The 22,489-nt window shown below is 46.0% G+C and overlaps 1 protein-coding gene across 2 annotated transcripts in view; it reads left to right on the forward strand.

The window, feature by feature from the left end:
- The window catches only part of ZMYND8 (zinc finger MYND-type containing 8), a 127,251-nt gene that overhangs the window by 70,597 nt on the left and 34,165 nt on the right, over nt 1-22,489 (forward strand). For both annotated transcript variants that reach the window (XM_060122121.1, XM_060122122.1), the window contains 2 exons: nt 11,009-11,149; nt 19,846-19,998. In XM_060122121.1, the coding sequence (XP_059978104.1) occupies nt 11,009-11,149; nt 19,846-19,998 (294 nt within the window). The remainder of the gene's footprint in view (nt 1-11,008; nt 11,150-19,845; nt 19,999-22,489) is intronic.

Below are 22,489 nucleotides of genomic sequence, written 5' to 3' on the forward strand. Positions count from 1 at the left end.
ATAGAGCTTCGTTCTGATGACATAACTTCTGTTCACCAGCCTCAGAAAAAACTTCCGTTTTGCCCCCTGGTTTCTGAGCAGAGTCCTTAAAAGCTTACTTTTATTCTGTGACATGATTCCATTTAAGCCAAGTTAACATGGTATATAATCACACAAACTCCTCAGCGTTTTAGTTCTCATAGAGATCATGCTTTTGAGAAAGTGTTTTAACTCGGCAGCAATCCCATGAATTACTGTTGCCTGAACTTTGACTGCTATGATATTTTGCCATAATCTTAAGTACCACCTATTTTATTACATTCTTAAATATTAAATCTGCAATTTATAAATTGCAGATGCAGTTTATAAATGCTAAGCTAAATGAAGTATATAAGTTCATGTGTTTAAATTTTTTGCTGTGCTTTTTCCTGATATACGTGAAATTAGCACATAACTTGTAAAATAAAACATGTTGGTCTCTGAACCACTATTGATGTTCCAGCACCATATTTCAGGAAACATAGTTTTAGAGGAATAAGAAGAACACGTGTAATGGGTTTAATTAAGCTTCTCTCTTTCCTCAAGAGGTTCAGAGGTTGAAATGACGTCAGAATTCCTGACAAAACTCCTTATTATATGAGTGACTTTTGAGGTGGTAAGTTAGCAGATACCCCATTTCAGTAGAATTTAAAGCCGTTTCCCCAAATATAACTGCTTACCAGTATGTGCCTGGGTTATTTTGCTGATCGTGAGTTAGGCAGCCAGTGAAGAGTGTAGGAAGAGAAGGTATTTATTAAAAATTGTTTTAGTCTTAGAAATTGCCCTCTTTCCTGTAAGGAGCTAGACAGTAAATATTTTAGGCTTTGTAGAGCTCTTGTTACAACAGTGCAACTCTTCAATACCTTGGTCGTGTTACTAAAACAGCCATAGGTAGTATGTGGCTGAGACACTGAAATTTGAACTCCATATAATTTGTATGTTTCATGAACTACTAATCCCCCCCCCCACCAAACCATTTAAAAATGGTAAATACTCTTCTTAGCTTACAGGCCATACAAGAATGGGTGGTATGCCAGATTTGGCCCATGGATGGGTTTGCCAGTTTCTGTTATAGACTAAGAGAAACTCCGAGTCAGTCTCCCCATTTTACAGAAGGCAAGTTGAAGTCCCTGCGGAGAGTACGGGGGTGCTGAAGTTCCCACAGCCAGATCCTGAATCTGGATGGGCGTTCTTTGCACTGCACACCACTGCCCTCTGCTGTTGGCAGCGATAATAACACTTTGTGGAAGGAGAAGTGGGTTATTTATTGAAATGCCCCAGCAATCAGAGAGAGTATAATTGAGACAAGACCGAGCTTTATCCAAAAGTGTGTTTAAAAAAAAAAAAAAAAAAAAGATTGTCATAGTATTGGAAAACCTTAGTAGTTTCAGCAGGGAAAAATTTGTAGCCAGCCACATAAGACTACACATTGAAATAAGTTATTAGATAAAATTTTTATGAGAGTTTAGAAACCCTCCTTTTGTTTGGGGGATTGAGGAGCTCAGAATCATGAGTCTGTAACCCTTAGGGCTGGATTTAGCTCTCTGAGGAGCCCTTTGCTCAGCCAGACTCCTTTTACTCCTGGAATCTTGTTGTGTTAAGGGTCAGAGTGGTTTATATTCTCCATGATTTGTCTGATTCCTCCTTTATCTAGACCTCCTGGCCAGATTGATGCCTTTGCCAGTATTTGCTTGTGGGATCCTCATTTAAGTCATTAATATGTATTAGGGTAAGAGTCCTGGGGCCTGGCTTTCACCACTCTCAATAGTGGTCCTTTGGTCTTGCAGCCCCATGTGGGTTCCTTCAGGGAGAAGGGAAGACGGTTTCAGATACTCTTTTTGTCCTGTGAAATCAATACATGTTTGTCTTAAAACAAGTGCTAGTTACAAAAACTAAAGTCAGGGATAATGCCACCTCCCACAGTCAGCCCTTAGAAATTGTTTCCTGGACTCTTTTTTTTTTTCCGCTGCACTGAGTGGCTTGCAGGATCTTAGTTGCCCAACCAGGGATTGAACCTGCACCCTTGTCAGTGAAAGCGCGGATCGCCAGGGAATTCCCATCCTGGACTACTTTGTGTTGGTTTATACATCATATTATCAAGTTGAAAATTCAAATACTTCCAGGGATCAGGCAGATATGGAAATGAGTGAGTTTTGGAAATGATAAGGACTGGGGTGAACTAAAGCAGAAATCCGCTCGTCTTCATGACTGTTGACGCACTCATGGGCGCTTGTGTGTGTAACACTTTCCGAAGCAGTACTTACTCTTCCCATACGTGTGTGCTGAGCTAGAGAGGTATGCTTTTTTAAAGGGCACTGGGGACCAGATCCCTCTGCTGGTTCTAGCCAAGTGGGGATGTGGCTCAGTGTTGCCAGATTTCTGGCTGTTCAAGAGAATTCTCAAATATTTTTAAAATGCAAACTACCCCAACTTTTACACATTGGCTCAAATTAAAAAAAAAACTATAGGGACTTCCCTGGCGGTCCAGTGGGTTAAGACTCCGCGCTCCCAATGCACGGGGGCACAGGTTCGATCCCTGGTTGAGGAACTAAGATCCGGCATGCTGTGTGGCTGGAAAAAAAACCACAACAAAACAAACAAAACCTATAGAGCGCATCAAATGCATCTGTGAACTACCGGCTTCATGGATCACCTGTTTGGTGTAGACTGTTGAGGGTTTTCTTTTTTAACTTAACCTTGTGTTCTGAATACTTTTCCATGAACTAAATAACCATTCAGGACAGCATTTCTGTCCTGTCCTAGACCATCCAGGGATTCTATGCTGTGGAGCTCATTTGTTCATGCCACCAAGAGTGGTGCAAGATGCCGCCAGCCCTTTGAATGTGTAGGTTGCTGCTAGGACTTTGTAAGTAGAGGAACTTCAGTGTGAGTCATTAAATCCTCCACTGCCGCCTCCCCCAGGGAGCTGGGGTGTGTGGGAGGGAAGGGGCCTTTTTTTCTAATTTAATCCTACCACTCCTGTTTCATGTAGTCAGAAGGGCACTTAGCACAGTCTGGGGGTTTTGTAAACGTAGATAATAAATGATGCATTTTAGCCCTTGCTTGTGAATTGTACATCAGAGTGTAAAATCTGATTAAATTATTTGTGACTTCAAAGGCAATTAGATCTTCCTTTGGGCAAGATTTATGACTTTATGAAAAAGGATTGGCATCTGTTTCAAGGCCTAATTGAAACGTGCATTTCCAATTGTCTTTTTGCTTTCAGAAATGTCTGTAGGGTGATTTAAAACAGGGTTTCTCAACCTCAGCACTACTGACATTTTGGGCCGGATGATTCTCTGTGGTGTCCTGTGCCCTGTAGGGTGTTTAGCAGTGTCCCTGGCCTCTACCCACTAGATGCCAGTAGCACACCCCTGCCCACAATTATCACAGCCAAAAACATCTCCAAACATTGTCACGTGTCCCCTGGGGGGCATGGTCACCACTCCAGTTCTCACTGAGAGCCATAGATTTATGGACCGTGCTTTTGAATTTCAGCCCTGATAAAAACTCTGCTCAACCTTCAACTTTGAAGCTCTCCAATATTTACATTTCATTTTACATCATTTTCCCCTGAATATAAGATATGCCTTTCAAATGTTAATATTATAGAATAAATAGTCCATGATTTCACACTGAGAGGTGACAACTATTAAGAATTGGGTGGCTAAAATTTTTTAATGTATATAATCACAGTGATGATGACAGTAATAATTTGTGTGTGTGTATGATGGAATGGGATTGTACTAAACGTTTTGCTTCTTTCAACTTAGCAGTGTTTCTTTGACGTCTTTCTACTTGAGTGCACATATTCTCATCATCAGTAGTAGGTAGATTTTATGAAGTCATGTGAATGCAAATGTTTTAAACAGATACATTGATTTGTTTTCTTAATGTCTGTAATGTATATATGTGTGTCTAGAGCGATTTCAAACAGGGTTTCTCAACTCATCACTACTGACATGTATATGTTAATTATATATATTTATATCTCTCTATATATGGTCCTTGCTCACTTTCTAACCCCCAGTGCTGTAGACATTTTGGCCAGCTTAATATTTTCCATGTTTCTCTAGATGGTCATGAATAAAAGTCTTCAAGAACATATCAGTGATTGAAAACTTCGCCGGAGTCACACAATTACAGAATTCCTCTCCCTTCATTACATTTTTTATATTAACAAATACATTTTTGCACCTGTTTTAAAGTTTTTCCCCCCAACAAAACCACAGTAAAAGCAAAAGCATTTTTAAAAGAGCAAAATGGCTCATAATCTAAATGCCTCTAGTTGACCCTTTTTTTCTTTTTAAACGATGAAAGGACTACACGCACATGGTTAGAATTAAAACAACAAAATGAAACCCAGCAATATTAGAGCGGTATAGAAAGGTATAAAGGAAAAGCTAAAGTTTTTAATTTTTTTATCCCCACTTCTGGGCTCCAGTTTTTCTCCAAAGTTTCCATGATTATGGGATGTGCTGCTAGAAAAAAAAATTTTACGTTCATTTAAAGATGTGGGCATGCTTTTCAGAAACATTTACACATACAGGGACATTTCTATGCACACTTGATTTTACCTTTTTCTCTTTTTCCCACACATATTTTTGTCAGGATGTAGAGATCTGAGTCTTTCTTTTTAAGGGTTGTGTGGTATGTATACCATTATTTATTTAGCCAGTCTCTAATGAATAGGCGTTTATAAGCCATCTTCCATTCCTTTGCTATTATAAATACTGTTGCAGTGAACCTTCTCATGCATATCCAGTATCAGGGGCACTTTTATATCTATGGGGTGAATTCATAGCAATGGAACTTCGGGTCCATGTGTTACGTATACTTTAATTCTTTTTTATATTTAAAAAAATTAAAAAAAAATTTTTGCCACACCACGCAGCTTGTGGGTTATTAGTTCCCCGACCAGGGATTGTACCCATGCCCTTGGCAATGAAAGCATGGAGGCTTAACCACTGGACTGCCAGGGAATTTCCTGTACACTTTAATTTATTTTTTATTTTTAATTTTTTTTTGTGTTCAAGCATCTACTTTTTATTTATTTTTTTAAACATCTTTATTGGAGTATAATTGCTTTACAATGTTGTGTTAGTTTCTGCTGTATAACAGTGAATCAGCTCTACGTATTCATATATCCCCATATCCCCTCCCTCTTGTGTCTCCCTCCCACCCTCCCTATCCCACTAGGTGGTCACAGAGCACCGAGCTGATCTCCCTGTGCTATGCGGCTGCTTCCCACTAGCTATCTATTTTACATTTGGTATACTTTAATTTTAATATCATTATCACCTAACTGCTCTCCTGAATAGTTTTTTTTTTTTTACTTTTTTTTAAAATATAAATTTATTTATTTATTTTTGGCCGCGTTGGATCTTCGTTGCTGTGTGCGGGCTTTCTTTAGCTGTGGCGAGCGGGGGCTACTCTTCATTGTGGTGTGCGGGCTTCTCACTGTGGTGGCTTCCCTTGTTGCAGAGCACGTCCTCCAGGCGCGCGGGCTTCGGTAGTTGTGGTGCATGGGCTTAGTTGCCCCGCAGCACGTGGGTTCTTCCTGGACCAGGGCTCGAACCCATGTCCCCTGCATTGGCAGGCGGATTCTTAACCACTGTACCACCAGGGAAGCCTCTGAATAGTTTTTTGATGCCTGTGAGTGTACCTCTTTCCTCACCTACCCTGAACACTAGGTGTTATTTTTGAAACAAGTGTACCGTGCAGGGGAAAAGGATGTAGGGTGGAGATTTATCTGTATATCTCCATATGCCTTACCTGAGTTTACATTTATTTATGTCGAGCTCAGGGTGCTTCTTGACCATTTGTATTTTTCTGTGAGCTGCTTATCCATGTGTTTTCCTTGGATGCCTAATCACTCAGCATGCCTTTAGTAGCTGCAGAATATCGAGGAGATGGTGTAAGTTGGCACCTTTGTAATGGAGAGGTTTTATTGGTTGTCATTATCATTTCTTTATTGCTTATTGTGACCACAGTCATGAGAAGAGGAACGGAGAATTCATTCTTCAATTAATCATCTCATGTATCTGCTCATGTTGTAAATGTCTCAGGCAGCGTCAGTGGCTGGCAAGGAGCCTGTTCCGGAGCTGATATTCTCAAGGCAAAAGGGGCACCTGGACCAGCTTAGATGGGGCTGGCAGGGGAGGGCTCTGAGGAGGTGGTATTGGACCCAAATGTTGAGGACGGCTGGCCAGTATGATCTGGGTGGGAGTGGTGGGTTGGGTGGGTGGGGTGTCTTTCCTTGGAAATTCCAAGTGTAAAGGCTTGAGTTGGGAGCGGACTTGATCTTGGAGGGGCCAAGCACAAGGGGCCACGTGGCTGGAGATTCCAGAATGAGGCAAGGAAAGGTCAGCTGTCTCATTGGGTTTTTTTAATTCTGGGAACTGGACGCCCCTGGATGGTTTTAGGTGGAGGAGTGATGTTTGCTTTCCTTGTTGAAGGCGCTGTCCCGGCTGCTGGGTGGAGGTGCCCTGGGAGGGGGTGCTGTGGCAGGTGGTAGGGGACCTGTGGGGAGCTCTTACAGGGTCTTCGTGGGAACTGATGTGTTAGGGCAGTGTTTCCCAAACCTTTTCTTCATCATCACCCCCGAAGGAGCCCTTTTAGACACTTTCTTCTTTTTTTTTTTTTTTTTTTTTTTTTTTTGCGGTACGCGAGCCTCTCACTGTTGCGGCCTCTCCCGTTGCGGAGCACAGGCTCCGGACGCGCAGGCCCAGCGGCCATGGCTCACGGGCCCAGCCGCTCCGCGGCATGTGGGATCTTCCCAGACCGGGGCACGAACCCGTGTCCCCTGCATCGGCAGGCGGACTCTCAACCACTGCGCCACAAGGGAAGCCTCTAGACACTTTCTTCTTAATTGTCCTCCCATGAATATTTTTTAAAATGGAGGTGAGAGCCACATAACAGAAAATTAATCATTTCAAAGTAGACAGTTCAATGGCATTTAGTACAGCCACAACACTGTGCATCCACCACTCTTACCTAGTTCCAGGACATTTCCATCACCCCGGAACAAAACCCTGTGCCCACCAAGCAGCCACTTCTCATCCCTGCCCCCTCTCCCACCCCCATCCCTTTGCTCCGTCACTGACCCCTGGCAGCCATCGATCTGCGTTCTGTTTGTATGGATGTGCTCAGTATGGATATTTCATTTCAGTGAAATCCTATAAAACATGACCTTTGTATCTGGCTCCTTTCACTTAGTGTGGCGTTTTCAAGGTCACCACGTTGCAGCGTGCATCAGAACTTCATTCCTTTATACCAGGGCTTGTCTGTGTGTTGATGGACACTTGGGTTGTTTCCATCTTTGCATTACTGTGCATAGTGCTGTTTCGAGGATTTGAGTATAGGTTTTCACTTCTTTGGCGTCTGTACTTAAGAGTGGACCCTCATGAACTTTAAACGTATTGTATGTCCTTTTACGTACGGCATGTGTGCTTTATTTATAAAAAGAGTAAGATTTTTTTCACCCCCTAAGGTCTACTTTCTGCCCCTTGAGGGTGATAGTCCTGGAGATTGGGATGGAGGTGAGTGCGAAGATTTGGGTATACTTTGGAAGTGGTGTGCAGAGGACTCGCTGAAGGGCTGGGTAGGCTGAGGCAGGAGAGCAGAGGAGGAATTGAGACAGTGTAGACGTGTTTGGCCTTGAACAACTGGGTGAGTGGTTGTGGGGAGGTCAAGACGGACACAGGTGTTTTACAAATTGGGGAGGTGGGGTAGGTAGGTGGCAGCCAGGGATGGGCACTGGCCATCACTTTCTCAGAGGCGAGTTCTGCAGTGTGGGTTGCTAGGTGACCCCGAGGTACTGTCCTGGTCCTGATTACGTGAAGCACTGCAGTACCAGACGCCAGTGAGGGTGGCCCCTGCCCTTTGCTGGCCGGGTGGAAAGTGAACCAGACCCATCTCCATGGGAAGCCGGTGTTCACGTATCCCAAGTGCTGTATTTCAAATTTTTAAAAAATTTAGAACGTGTCTCTTGAAGCTTCAATACTTAAATTTTATTAACAAAGGAAACGTTATATGTCTATGAAATTGAAGGCTTGTTGTTCCAGTTATTATTATTATTATTTTTTTTTTGCGGTACGCGGGCCTCTCACTGTTGTGGCCTCTCCCGTTGCGGAGCACAGGCCCCGGACGCACAGGCTCAGCGGCCATGGCTCACGGGCCCAGCTGCTCCACGGCATGTGGGATCTTCCCGGACCGGGGCACGAATCCGGGTCCCCTGCATCAGTAGGCGGCCTCTCAACCACTGCGCCACCAGGGAAGCCCCCAGTTACTATTTTTTAACTACACAAACATATATATATAAAAAAAAGAAAACTAATGACTCTCCCTGTGTTCTTGGTAAATTCCTTATATGTCTATGAAATTAAAGGCTTGATGTTCCAGTTATTATTATTTTTTAACTACATGAACATACATATACAGAACTATAAAACTAATGACTCTCCCTGTGTTCTCGGTAAATTCCCTGCAGGCCCACAGTGGGGGGTAGGGCTCTGCTAGACCACCTGCCAGCCTCTCCTTCTTACTATGTAACTTGAACTGTTAAACAGGGAAACGTGGACTCCCTTGCTTGAGTTCTCTGTGTGACCCCGCACCTTTGTGTGGTTTTGGTTCCCGCTATCCTTTAGGGTTAGTCTTCCTTGTCAAAGTTCCCTGCAGCCCCAAGCAGTGCTTCTGCTAGTATGCTAAGACCCTCCCTGCGAGACCCACTTGCTAGTTTGCTTAAGGGAATACAATCAGAAAGACTCTGGGGACTTCCCTGGTGGCACAGTGGTTAAGAACCCGCCTGCCAATGCAGGGGACACGGGTTCAAGCCCTGGTCCGGGAAGATCCCACATGCCACGGTGCAACTAAGCCCGCGCGCCACAACTACTGAGCCTGCGTGCCACAACTACTAAGCCCGTGCACCACAACTGCTGAGGCCCATGTGCCTAGAGCCCATGCTCCGCAACGAGAAGCCACTGCAATGAGAAGCCCGCGCACCACAACGGAGAGCAGCCCCCACTCGCCGCAACTAGAGAAAACCCACGTATAGCAACAAAGATGCAATGCAGCTAAGAATAAATAAATAAATAAATAAATAAATAAATAAATAAATAGAAAAATATTTTAAAAAAAAAAAAGAAAGACTCTGGTCTTTAATCTTCGTGGAGGGAATACACTGCACTGATCTTTTCAGCCACTGCAGATTTCTTTTGGAAACAGAACATAGATGAATGAATAATAATTAAAAATCCTGATACTAAAGATTTTATTGGTGATACTTAAATCTTTTGAAACACCTTTATTTTTCTATTTATCTTTCTATTTATTTATTTATCTTTCTATTTATTTGTTGGCTGCGTTGGGTTTTTGTTGCTGTGCGCGGGCTTTCTCTAGTTGCGGCGAGTGGGGGCTGCTCTTCGTTGCGGTGCGCGGGCTTCTCGTTGCAGTGGCTTCTCGTGTTGTAAAGCATGGGCTCTAGGTGCACAGGCTTCAGTGGTCGTGGCACGCGGGCTTCAGTAGTTGTGGCTCACAGGCTCTAGAGCGCAGGCTCCGTAGTTGTGGCACATGGGCTTAGTTGCCGCACGGCATGTGGGATCTTCCCGGACCAGGGCTGGAATCCCCTGCATTGGCAGGTGGATTCTTAACCACTGCGCCACCGGGGAAGTCTCATGAGTTAGGTACTTTTATCAATCCTTCTGTATTATATTATTAGTATCCCTCTTTGTAGCTATTGGGAAAGGAGATTCAGAGACATCAGGTCACTTGCCCAAGGTCACACAGCACGTCCACAGAGCTGGGATTTGAACCTCTCTTTTGGCTCCTGATCCATGCTTTAATCCACTTCTCCCTACATCTAGAGTCTTTCCCACTCTGTTGCATTAAAAATAGTGTTGGCAGGTCCTGGCGCTGGAGCTGAGGCTAGCTCATGTATGTTGACTAGTTGAGCTGGTGTAGAGTTTAACCCATTGAATCCTCACTCTGGGGATCCCCATTTGGCAGATGAGGAAACCAAGGCAAGAACGCAGCAGCGTGTCCAAGCACTTGTGAAGTCCCTGGGATGTCACGCCACCAGCGTGTGCAAGCACTTGTGAAGTCCCTGCGATGTCGCGAGTCTAACCCCATCACCATCAACAGCTTTCTTGAGGTTTCTTGCACATCTGAGGGGAGCTGGCCATTTGAATGCCTGTCACACGTTTATGGTAACAGGACAGCCCAATCATAAGAGCCGTTTCAGCAAAGGGGCAGGACCTAAAAGGTCTTTGGGAGGCCCCAGTTGGCCCATCTGAACACTTCGTTTTGTTAAATGGTTTGGTTTCTGTTCTCTCTTCCCCCACCTGCTCGGGGGAGCAGGAAGTTGGGAGTTTTAAGGTATTTTTAAGACTCAGGCATAGGTACGACTCTATCCTCCTATAAAAGTTTGAAACCCAGTAAGGAGGGAGGTAATTTACCAACAGCACCCTCACTCCATCTGTTGTGGAGTTTGGCTTCATTCAGCATTGCAGGACCTTTGAAATGAGAAGCCTGCGAGCTCCCAAGGGGTGGAGCTGGCCCCTGGCAGGTGCAGTGGCTGGATGAACCGGCCCCTGCGTCTCCCACAAATGGACGACATGCCATTTGTAAGCTTGGCTCTGGTCTCTGCATCTGGACCGAGGCAGGGGCTGGTTTAATCGCTGTTTGTTTTGAGATTTACACCCGTGAATGGGCCAAACCAATTTCAGTGGCAGCTTAGCCGATTTGTCTTAGAGCTTTGTGTTTAATAGAATGACTGGGGCAGCCTTCTTCCTTCGTGGCTTTAACATCGGGTTAAAGCCCTTTGCTTGAATTACATAGCCAGCCCTTCCTGCTCCAGCCCCCTCTGTGGTGCTCTGTGGCCTGGTTGAAATCAAATAGAATTTCTGTACTCTCCCCCCTGCCCCACACCTACAAGCTTTATATGTTTCTTTATTTGTAAATCTGTCTTTTAACGAGTAACTTACTTTTTCAGCTTCCCCAGCCTCCACCAAGACAGGACAAGCGGGGAGTTTATCTGGCAGCCCGAAACCTTTCTCTCCTCAAGTATCAACACCAATCACGACGAAAACGGACAAGACGTCCACCACGGGAAGCATCCTGAATCTTAACCTGGGTCAGTTGGAATTTTGGCAAGCCTCTTTCCGTAGCAGCTATGAGTATTTCTGCAAGTTGTAATGTCCTCTTTTGTGTGTGGTTCTTTTTTTTTTTAAAAAAAAAAGATTGGTATTTTTATTTTTTTTGGCCGCACGGCATGTGGGATCCTAGTTCCCTGACCGGGGATCGAACCTGTGTCCTCTGCGTTGGAAGTGTGGAGTCTTAACCACTGAACCTCCAGGGAAGTCCCTGTGTGTGGTTCTTGAACCCTGAACTCTTTTCTGTGTACAAAAGTTAGAAAAGGTACAGTGGATGGAGATGAAGAGAGATCAATACAAGGAACTAGCAAGGGATTTCCCAGAGCTTGTTGACATGCAAGGCTGTTTTATCTTGAAATACCTTAGGCCAGTGTTTACAGCCTTGGACCACAGTAACCCAGTTCTTATATTTGTAAATACGTATATTTAAAGTTATATATATATGTGTGTGTATACACACACACACACACACACACACACACACGGTATATATTGTTTTATGATTCAGTATTTACTTTTCTTATGTATAGTGTGTTCTGACATTGTTTTAATTCTTTTGTTTTTTTTTTTAATGCTAGTCTTCATCCTTGATGTAGTAGTTTTTTTGTTTTCTTTTTAAACTCATTGAGTTTCAGTTGGTTCTTTTGAAAGCATTACCTTAGGCCAAAGTCTTTAACAAAAATTAGCACCAGAAATGCTAAACACCCAACTAGGAAGCTATTTTATTAAGTCATTCAGTCATGAGCCCTGATTTTTATTGAGCATCTATTATGTGCTGTGCACTGTTTTAGACCTGGGGCGGACAGTGGTGAGTGAGGGCCCTGCTCTCTTACACAGCTTGGTTCTAGAGAGGGAGAAATAATAATCAAGCTAAAAAAACTAAGAGAGGTCAGGTCATCATGGAAGGTAAAAGGTATTCATATGACAAGGAGAGAGCTGGGCAGGATGGGGGTGGGAGGAGCAAGAGGCAGTGGTTAGGGAAGGCCTCTGAGGAGGTGATACCTGGCCAAGGATTTGCATGACAAGAAAACCCAGCCATGTCGGTGTTCAGAGGAAGAACATTCTAGAAGGAACAGGAAATCCAAGGCCTTAGGGTCAGGATGAACTTGGTGTGTTATAGGAATGGCAAGGAAGCCCGGGTGACGTGTCCTAGTGGGTGAAGGGGAGATGAGGTCAGAGAACACAGGGACCTCATGGACCTTGGTGTGGGACCATTTGAGCAGAGGAGGGATGTGAACTGACTGGGCATTTTGGAAGGACTTCTCAGGGTGTTGTGTTGGGAAGAGCCTGTGTCAGCCATTCTTAACCAGGGGCAGTTCCCCCGACCCCCCAGAGGATACTTAGCAGTGTCCAGAGACATTTTCGGTTGCTACAACGTGGGGGTGCGGTGGGCTCTCACCACTAGCATCTAGTACAGGCCCCCCCAGCAGAGATTTACTGGGTTGCGCCTGTGTTGACAGATTTGGTTATGGCAGGAGAATGGGAGCCAAGAGTTCAGCTTTCGATTCTGTAAGTTTGAGATGCCAGCTAAATTCCTAGGTGGAGAGGTCATGAAGGCAATTGGAGGCCGAGTCAGGCCAGGTCAGGGCAGGAGGTGTAATTCTGGGAATCTTGATTTATACGTGGGATTGGGTTCAAGCAGTAGTTCTCATAACTCAGGGGAGGCGGAGAGTGGGGGACGCTGCTGGCGTTCATTTAGTGGTTGCAGACCAAGGATGCTGCTAAACTTTCTACAACGCGTGGGACAGAGCCCACCACGACAGAGGATTATCCAGCCGCAGTGGCAGTAGTGGCTGAGAGACCCTGGTCCAGAGCATAAAGAAGGAGTGAGGGGCCTGGGCCGCTTGCACATGTTAGACCTCAGGAAAAGTGAGCAGAGGAGGCTGAGAAAGTGCCGGGGAACGAGGAGAAAGCAACACTCAGGGAGCGTGGCCTACTCCGGAGGCCTTGAGTATACCGGGTTTCAGGAAGGGAGGGGCGGCCACCCTTGTGGAGTGATGCTCCGGCCTGAATCCACAGCCTCTGGTGGTCACAGCCCTCTGGGTTCATCTTGTCCTGAGATGCTATTTTCAGATGGAGAAACAGAGCACTGGAGAGGCGACCCCGGGATCTGGGATTACAGAGCCAGAGGTGGCCGGGCTGGAGGGAGCCTGTGTTTCCATGGAGGCTGTTTTTTTACCCAGGTCACCAGGTCGTGCAGCCCGGAAGTGATGGGACAGTCCGGGTGGTGACTTGAGGGGCTCCAGCTCAGGTTGGCTGGTGGGAATTCTTCACTTGAACCCACGGGGACCCATCCGTTCCCCTGGGGAACACTCATCGTTCTCAGCAGTGTGGTTTGCTTTCTCACACCCTCCTCCCACCTCTGCACCCCCGAAAAGAAAGCTGTACAGAGACGTTCTCACAGTCATGCTTCCTCTCTGCCAGTCATGTGTGGCAGGAGTAGCTCCTTCCGTAAACCGGGCTGTCCTTGGGCATCTGTGTGATGCTCTGGGTTTTTCCATTTGGCTTGACCCACGCGTGGGAGTGAAAGGTTTTTTTCGTGGGGTGTGTATTGGAGGTGGGCACGGCAGAGTACAAGGCTCTCCTGTGCAGAAGCTCCCCGCCAGCTCTTTCCATTCCTGGGACCAATGCCTCGTTTTGTCAGCGGAAACAAATGCATAGGGAATGTGGCGTTTTATGGGTAGGAATTTCAGTTACCCAGTGGCAAGAGGATCAGGTAGGGATTGGTGAAAAGTGCCGTGGATGGGTAGAAAAATAAGAAAGTGGAGGGAAATGCTGAATACTTCTCATGGGACTTGATGTCTGGCATCCATGTAACTGCTTTGAACAGACAGAAATGAGACAGTGCTAGGGATCATAATGACATCATTATATCTAACAAAACAGTGTTTCATTAAAAAAAAAACTGGAAAAGGCAAAATTACTGAGATGGAAGAAAGATCAGTGCTTGCTGGGAGTTGGGGAGGGTTTGACTACACATCACAAAGGGATTCTTTGGTAGATGGAATTGTTCTGCATTCTGTTTGTGCTGGTGGCTACTCGCATCTATTGCAGGTGTTAAAAGTCATATATTCTCCAAAAGGTGAATTTTACTTTCTGTAAGTTAAAAGTATTAAAAAAAAATACAGTGACCTTCAAGGTAAGGTAATAACCCCATTGCACAGAGAAGCAAAGTTACCTACCCAGGATCAACACGTGGTTTGTGGTTGAGTTTGGCCTTTAGACTCGGGCTTGTCTGTGTGTATCTCGGACTTTTAACTGAGATACGAGAACTGAAATGCTGCAGGACAAGGGCGTGTTTTGATTTTCATGGGCCCTCGCCACTGTGCCTCTTTGTGCTGCTGGGTTAGTCTGCCCAGCTGTAGGGTCAGGGGTCAGGTGAAGGTTTGGATGGACGGTCGCATGAAGGACAAAGTGCCTTTCTAAAGGAAGCAGCTCCCACAAGTTGAACCTGTGCTGTCCAACTCTGAATTTTCAAGAAAAAACAGCAATCCAGATTTTTTATGTGAACTCTTCTAGGTTTTAAAAGTTGACCGTCAGTTTCATTAAAAACCTCTATTTGGGGGCTTCCCTGGTGGCGCAGTGGTTGAGAGTCCGCCTGCCGATGCAGGGGACACGGGTTCGTACCCCTGTCCGGGAAGATCCCACATGCCGCAGAGCGGCTGGGCCCGTGAGCCATGGCCACTGAGCCTGCGCGTCCGGAGCCTGTGCTCCGCAACGGGAGAGGCCCGCGTTCCGCAAAAAACAACAAAAAAAACCCACCTCTATTTGGAATTCCCTGGTGGTCCAGTGGTTAGGACTCGGTGCTTTCACTGCTGAGGGTGTGGGTTTGATCCCTGATTGGGGAACTAAGATCCCGCAAGGTGCAGGATCAAAAATAAAAAGTAAAAATAAAAATCTCTATTTAGGCCAAAGAAACAAGTACAACCAAAAATACAACCACCAGCCCGTGGGCTTTACTCTTACGATTTATTTTGCTGCATGACGGAGGGGAAGGCCCTGCACGCCAACACACCGGGCCTCATTTGCTGTCTTGGGCCCCTTCTCTCTGCTCTAAAATAAGGAGCCAGGCTAGGTTCCAGCCCCCTTCTGTGCCTCTACGGCAGTTACAAAATAAGTCCCGAATAAGAATGAGTTTATGGCACAGGGGGAGAGGGGACCAGAGTGGTTCTTTCCTTCCTCTAGACTCCTGTGTGCTTTCTCTGGGAATCCTCTCTCCTCTCGCACACAGTGTTTGCTTTTGGCTCAACAAACGCAGCAGTTGAGTCGTCCTGTTAGTGACAGAAATGTGCCTTGATGCTCCGTCAGAGATGCCGACGATGGAACGTAGTCAGACCTGAAGGCTTTCTGCTTGTTTATTCTTCCACTGTTGCTGTTGTCAGGCCTGCTTTCTTTTCTCTGCAGAAAGTGAGACTTTGAGGATGTGGATGCAGGGCTGGGTACCCCGGTTGCCCAGATGTTGTCTTGATATTTTTTTAAAAAATAGTGAACAAGGTGGGGAAGGTCTCTGCTTGACTGATGGATAAGAGCGTCTGCCAGGGTCTCTCGTCTGAAGGACGTTGTTCCCTTGACGGAGCTGCTGTTTTGTGCCTCCTAGAAGACCATTCGTTATAGTCTGCCTACACCTTTTGAATAAAGGAGATTTTTTTTTTTAAACTAAAAAAAAAGAAGTGCTTATAGTTTTCTTTTAAAACATTTTGTTTTGATGGCTGTTCCTCTCACCTCATAGTGGCTTGTCTTCCGTCAGGGCACCGTGGGGATGGCTCGGCTGTCCGTTAGGGCCTTCTGATTTTTGTGGAGTCACACGATTGAAGAAAAAAAGTTTTGTTTTTATAAGTAATGAATGCACACGGTAAGAGAAATTTCAAAGTACAGAAAGATGTCTAATGAAAAGCCAGTCTACCTGTAACCTCTGATCACCTGTCTCTGTGACCCCCTTATTCACCCCCAAAAAAAGAGTGACCACTGTTGGGTCTTTTTTTTTGTTTTGTCATCCTCTGACCCTGTTGGCTCTTTTTTAGTCTCCTTGGGGAGCGCTTCTAGACATCAGCCTGGGTGATTTGGTCCCCATTTGGCAATGTCTAGACACCTGTTTATTATCCCACCTGGGATATGGGTGCTACTGGCATCTAGTGGGTGGAGGCCAGGGTTGCTCTCAAACATCCTACAGTGCCCAGGACAGCTCCCGGCCCTTACCCTGACCTCCCCACCCCGCAAAAGAAAGACTTATCCAGCTCCACATGTCAGCGTTGAGAAGCCCCAAGAACACATATATTTGTATCTCTGTATTCCCTTTCCTTCTTTTCTCCCACACACCAATGCTAATGTCCTTTACTGATTATTTTCCTTTTCCTTAAACAGATGGGCTTTCCATATCACCACGTAGAGAGCTCTGCCCCTGTGTTATTTTAGCAGCTGTATTTTTTTCCGTTTAAAGGTAAACTGTAACTTATTTATCCAGGCACCTTATTTATTGAGTAGTTTTCCATTTTTTGCTGTTGGAAATAGCTGCAGTGAAGACCCTTGTGCCCACGTGGGAGTGAATCCGCAGGATACATTCCTAGAAGTGGAACCTGACGGTCAGAGGCCATGTGCTGTTGACATTTGGAGAGAGGCTGCTAGATCGCCCTCTAAAGGGTGGCTCTGATTCACGCTCCCTCCAGCAATGGAAGATCGTGCCTCTTTTCTCTAGTGCGGGTATTTTTTTTTTTTATCCCCGGTTTCCACTTATAGCCTCAGCTGTCTTCATATCAGCTGAAAAGTTCACAATGTTGGCAGCAAGGGTGGATTCCGCAGATATTCCCGATATAGAAGGGCAGAGGTGGAAGGAGTCCTGATAAGCTGCTAGGAGCTAAATGAGAAAGAGAAGCTCTTCTTTTCTCCTTGCGGAGGAGAGTCGAGTTCACACACAGCTGAAAGTTGGAGAAAGATAATTACATTTGGCTAAACTCCTAAAAGTCTGCTCCCAGGGACCTGATGATTAGCCCCCTCCCAGGCTTTCGGTGGTTTCTTCTTAGAATAAACGTTACGGTGGCTCATTGACCCGAGAAACCTTATTTTGTGAAATGAAATGCTTCACCTTCTTTTCATTCCTCTTGATTATGAATATTCAGGCTTTAGGCTAAAGTTAAGAGATTGCATTTACTGCAGACCCACACCGGTATACACGCGTGTGCACACACACACTCGATTATTCTGGTGATGTGTAGATCTATTTTTATGATCCCCGAGGTTTAGGTACACAAGGGTTAAGGCAAATCATGAGGCATTTCCTTTACTCACAGACAGGATTGGTCCAGTACAGGGGCTCACAGCCTAGGGGGTGGGGCTGAGGCATCAGGATTTTTTTCCTTAAAGCTCTGGGCTGGGAGGGGGGGCGATCTCAGTGTGCAGCTAAGGTTAGCAGTCACTGGACTAGTACAGGGGCTGGCAAAATTTCCAGCCTGTGGACCACGTCTGGCCCCTGACTTGTTTTTGTAAATAAAGTTTTATTGGAACACAGCCACATCCATTTATTTAGCACATCATTTTATGGTTGCTTTTGCAGCAGAGCCTATACACCTGCAAAGCCTAATTTAATTTACTCTCCAGCGCTTTATGGAAAAAGTTGGCTGGCCCCTGCCTGGTAACTGCTGTGTGGAATCTAACCACATGGGAATGTTATTGAGGACAGAGTGTCCTCCTGTCACGTGGGCAGCACTACCATCTCCTGCTACCCCCCTTCATGGGAAGTATTTTTGTGAAATACTTCTTTTCCAACTTGATGCTTGAAAAGGCTGCCTTTTCCCTCCAGAATGCAGTGTGCTTCCTCATTTCTGAGAGCAGAAATGACGAGACGGGCCTCCTGTCTTTCCCCTTCTACTGTCATGTTTGCAGCTCAGGTGTTGAAGTCCGTAAGTCCTGATCATACTGCTGTTTAATTGGATCTTCCCTTTTTTCTTTCTATGTTCCCCAGTCCTTCTCCTCTTCCTCCTGTTTTTGCTGTTCTATCCCTGTTTCACTCTCTGTTCTCTTTGTAAGGTGCTTCTCCAGTAAAATGGAATATTCTTCCCCCGTCCGAAATAGTTGTGCATTCAGCTGTCCCCCCGCAAGCATCTTCAGTCCTGGCCTTGATAGGTTCTCTGAAGAGTCCCCGATCAGCACATGCACACACACCAGACAAACACATGCATGCACGTGCGCACACACGGGGATGTTTTTTAAGAGCCATTTCTTTAATGACAAGGATGGTGTCCCTGTTTGCTTTGAAAGCTCACTTTTGGTCTCCCTGGTGACGAACCGCAAGTGTGTTTTGGGGACAGGGCCCTTTCTCATCATACCTCATTATGGTGATGAATGAAATGGGAGCGATTTGTGGCTCCAATCACCTACGAGTGAGTTGGGTGGGGCTTTGGGGAGACCTCTGATCCCCTTAAAGGAATGAATCTCCGGCATGCGTTGTGAGAGCACGCGTCCCTTCCTGGGTGTAGGGCAGGGTGCGAGGGTCAGGTCGAGTGGGGAGAGCGCAGGCTTTGGAGGGCCTTTGCAATCCAGCTCTCAGTCTGCATCTCGGTCTCTGTAACAGCCTGATGGTTTGGGGTGGAGGGTAGCAGGGGGGTGGAGAGAAGTCAGGGAGTGAGCTCACAGCTGGTAGAACCAGCTCACAGGTGGCTTATCTTTGCCCTTGGTGGATGCCACATCCTTTCGGACCTGCTTTCTCGGATTGGCCAGGGTAGGTTGGACACCCGCATTCTCTGCTTGAGGGTCTGTTGGAGGGGATGCCAGGGTGAAAGACAGTCTCTCATTGCTTTCTGAGCCTTTGCAGTCACCACCATTTGGTCCCCTTTTTATGTTTTGGGGGCCACTAGAGGAGGCAGCAGAGGAGGTGGGGGAGGAATTCAAGAAGTGCAAGCTCACGGACCCTTTGGAACCTGGTCCAGTTTGGTCGTGCAAAGAACCCATGGCAGAAGTAGCGGAAGTAGGACCTCTGGGCCTGAGTCATTAGGCAGAGACCTTTGCCTGGGGTTAGAGTGAAGCAAGAAGACACAGGTTCATATCCAAGGCTAATCTGTTCCCCATTCCTCAGATAGATGCTGTGAGCCAAAGGGAGGTACAGCACACTGGCTGGAGGGTCTGCCTACCTTGTGTGTTCTCTTTCTTTCTCATTTGAGCTCCAGACTAAGTCGACTAAGAATGAAGATTGAAGTCTCCATGGTGAACCAGGAGCTGGTTCTCTCTCTTATCAATGTGTTCTCTGCGAGGCTCGGCGCCTCTCTCGGATACAAGCCCTCTCTGATCTGGGCCTGGAATTCAAAGCAAACTGGCCAGACTCAGTGTCACTTTATCTGCTGCTGTTGAGATGGAACATATTACTGTAACCTTTGGCTTTGGAGGATCCATAATGATGCTGAGTGTCACAGACAACCAGCCTTCTGGCTGGGATTGTGCATTTTCACCATGGAAAGCAACCCAGGCGATGGTTCAGTAGAAACCTGCCAAATGTTCTCTCAGGCTCTTATCTCCAAGTGAGCCCAGGCTATCGAGCAGATGATATCGTTGGGACGAATGACAAAAACGTCTTAGGTTTTTTTTCCTCCCGGGCTCCTAAGGGTGTTTTTGAGGAGGAAGCTAAGTGATGAGCATTGTCTGCTATTCCCTCCAGTGCCTGGTCTTACGAGGGTGTGATGGTGTCTTCCAGATCGAAGCAAGGCCGAGATGGATCTGAAGGAGCTGAGTGAGTCGGTCCAGCAGCAGTCGGCCCCTGTGCCTCTCATCTCTCCCAAGCGGCAGATTCGCAGCAGATTCCAGCTAAATCTTGATAAGACGATAGAGAGTTGCAAAGCACAATTAGGTATGTCTCTCGGTTTGCTTACCTCATCGTCATCATCATTACTCTTTTTAGGGAAACCACCGGGATGAAATTAAAGCCCCATCCTGGCTGCCTTTTTAGCAGCTGGTTTAACCTTGAGTTGTTTGTTCAACAAAAATAGATTTCTACTCATGGCAGAATATTTCAGATTTGCTAGTTAATTGTTCAGAAGGGCTTTTTGAATTCCTCAGAGTGTATTCTTTGTGGCGGCCTGCCAACTCGAGGTGCAGGTTGTAAGAAAGTTCGGAAGCAGGAAGAGCCTCCTGAGCTTGCCTTTGTGCTTCCTCTCTGCTCACGTCAGTGTGTCTCCACTTCAGGGTCAAGTGTATCCCACAAGTGTCCAACACAAACCCTCCCCCTCCAGGCTAGGCCGCTTCCCCCTCGGCACATCCATCCTGCTTCTGTATCTGTCGCCTCCCTTCCTCTTCCCTGTGCTGTTGCTTTCTTACACTGCCTACCTGAATCCTGTCCCAAAGGCTGAGCTCGGGCATCACCTCCTCCAGGAAGTCTCCCCTGACTGCCCTCCCCATCTGCCCTCCTTTGCTACTTTATGTCTCTGAAACATCAGTGGTTCCTTTGTGTGGTGGTATCCCTCCCAAACTAGACTGGAAGCTCCTTGAGGGCAGGGAGGTTGCCTTATAAGGATTTGCCTTCTCCAAGGTGTACTTGGTCTTATACACATAGTAATGCTCTGGAATATTTGTTGAATAGAATAAAGCCAGGAAGGTATTTATAAAGAAGTAGGGGCCAGCCGGGTCTCAGGAGAGAAAGCCAGTCCAAGGTGAGGTTTACATGTCAATGGTTTCTCTGGACCTTTGGGTGAGGAAAGAGTTATAGTTGGGAGTCATCCAGGCTGTCAGAGGAAAGCATTCCTTGCTGGGCTGCTTGTTTGGATGAAATTTTGTAGGCCATTTAGACACCCCTCTTGGGTCCTTCCATGCAGCTGGTCTAACTCCTTGGTTTATTATTGTTAATAAGAATTTTAATATTTCCATTTACCGAGGGCTTCCTATGCCACATGCACTGTGCATAGATTGTCCTGGGAGGTCGATACTATTATCCACACCATTTTCAGGTGAAGAAACTGAGTCTCAGAGAGGTAGTTCATTCGTTCAGGGTCACACAGCTAATAAAAGCAGAGGAGCAGGATTTGAATTCATATCCTTTGGGCTCCAGTACCCAAGCTTTTCCTATCACATGTGTGGTCATGCTTGTTCTGGCATCCGACCATTAGTTAACGGTCGCATAAACCCTAGGATCCAGAAGTTAAACCAGATCTGGGTTTTTGTGTTTTGATTCTTTCAGTTTTGACTGAGCCCTGGAGGAAGTGGGTATAATTCACTCATGATCCTGCGGGGCTGTTCCTGGCTCTTACCCTTTTAAGAGTTTCCCTTCCATGTGTCTGGGTCAGGATAGTGACCCCACTCACGATAACCATTGCTCTAGAATGAGGGAAACACAGAGTTGATGAGGATTTCCTCTTCAAAATTTTAGGGTGTAGTATTATTTACCTACAGACGGATGACACCCATTCCCGAGAGCAGGAACCATAAATGGGTTAAATGGAACTGTTGTTAGAAATATACTTTTGCCCATTTTTGTCTGTATATGTATGAAACTCCTGCTCTTTTATCTTTTTCCCTTTTGATAGAGACATGGAAATGGATGACTTTCCTCTTGACTCCATTGCATGTAGAAAAGCAATGAAAACACAATGACAGTTGACTCTGCCTCAGTTCAGGGAGCAAGATGGGGACCGGGCAGCTGGGTCACCTGTAGGCAGTGCTCCCCCACCTGAAGGGGCCAGTGGCTCTCAGCCCCAGCGAGCCTTGCAGGCCTGTGACCCAGAGAGGCCAGATCTTCTGCTGTTTCAGCACAAGCCCGCCATCTTGATTTCTGTGAAATCTCCTGATTTATGAATTGGCCAGCAAGTTCTAAGTTTAAAAAAAAAAAAAAAAAAAGCCAACAAATAACAAAATACCCAAAAGCATTGGGTCAAACCATTGCTTCCTAAATAACACGTCTGCTCGCCAGATGTGGCTCATGGGCTATGAGTTTGCAACCTCCGCTTTAAGGCTTTGGTTTATTTCTTTTGAGTCCTGGACACAAAGGGTAAAGGACTTTAATGCTTTGGGAATTTGTGGGAAGAGTGTTGGTGGCGAGTCAGGAGCCCAGGGTTCTGGCCTCGCTTCTCTGTCTTGGTTTTCTTTGTGTCCTAGAACAAGTGATTTCTCTGGGTCTCTATTTTCTACTCCGTAAAATGGATCTGTTTTAACAGCGCAGGTCTGGCATTCCTTCCCTTCCATCCCTCCCATTGTCAGTGTCCCAGTGAGTTATCCATAATGCAAAGATTGAGCTCTGGATAACTTCGAAATTCATGTTGTTTGGTCCCATGTCATCTTTGAATGTCAATAACTAAAACCCTTTGCAGACAAGTTCCATTTGTCGGTTGTCGTCAGCTGCAGCTTGAGCG

The sequence above is a fragment of the Lagenorhynchus albirostris genome, chromosome 15 (genome assembly GCF_949774975.1).
Source record: "Lagenorhynchus albirostris chromosome 15, mLagAlb1.1, whole genome shotgun sequence".
Lineage (NCBI taxonomy): Eukaryota > Metazoa > Chordata > Mammalia > Artiodactyla > Delphinidae > Lagenorhynchus > Lagenorhynchus albirostris.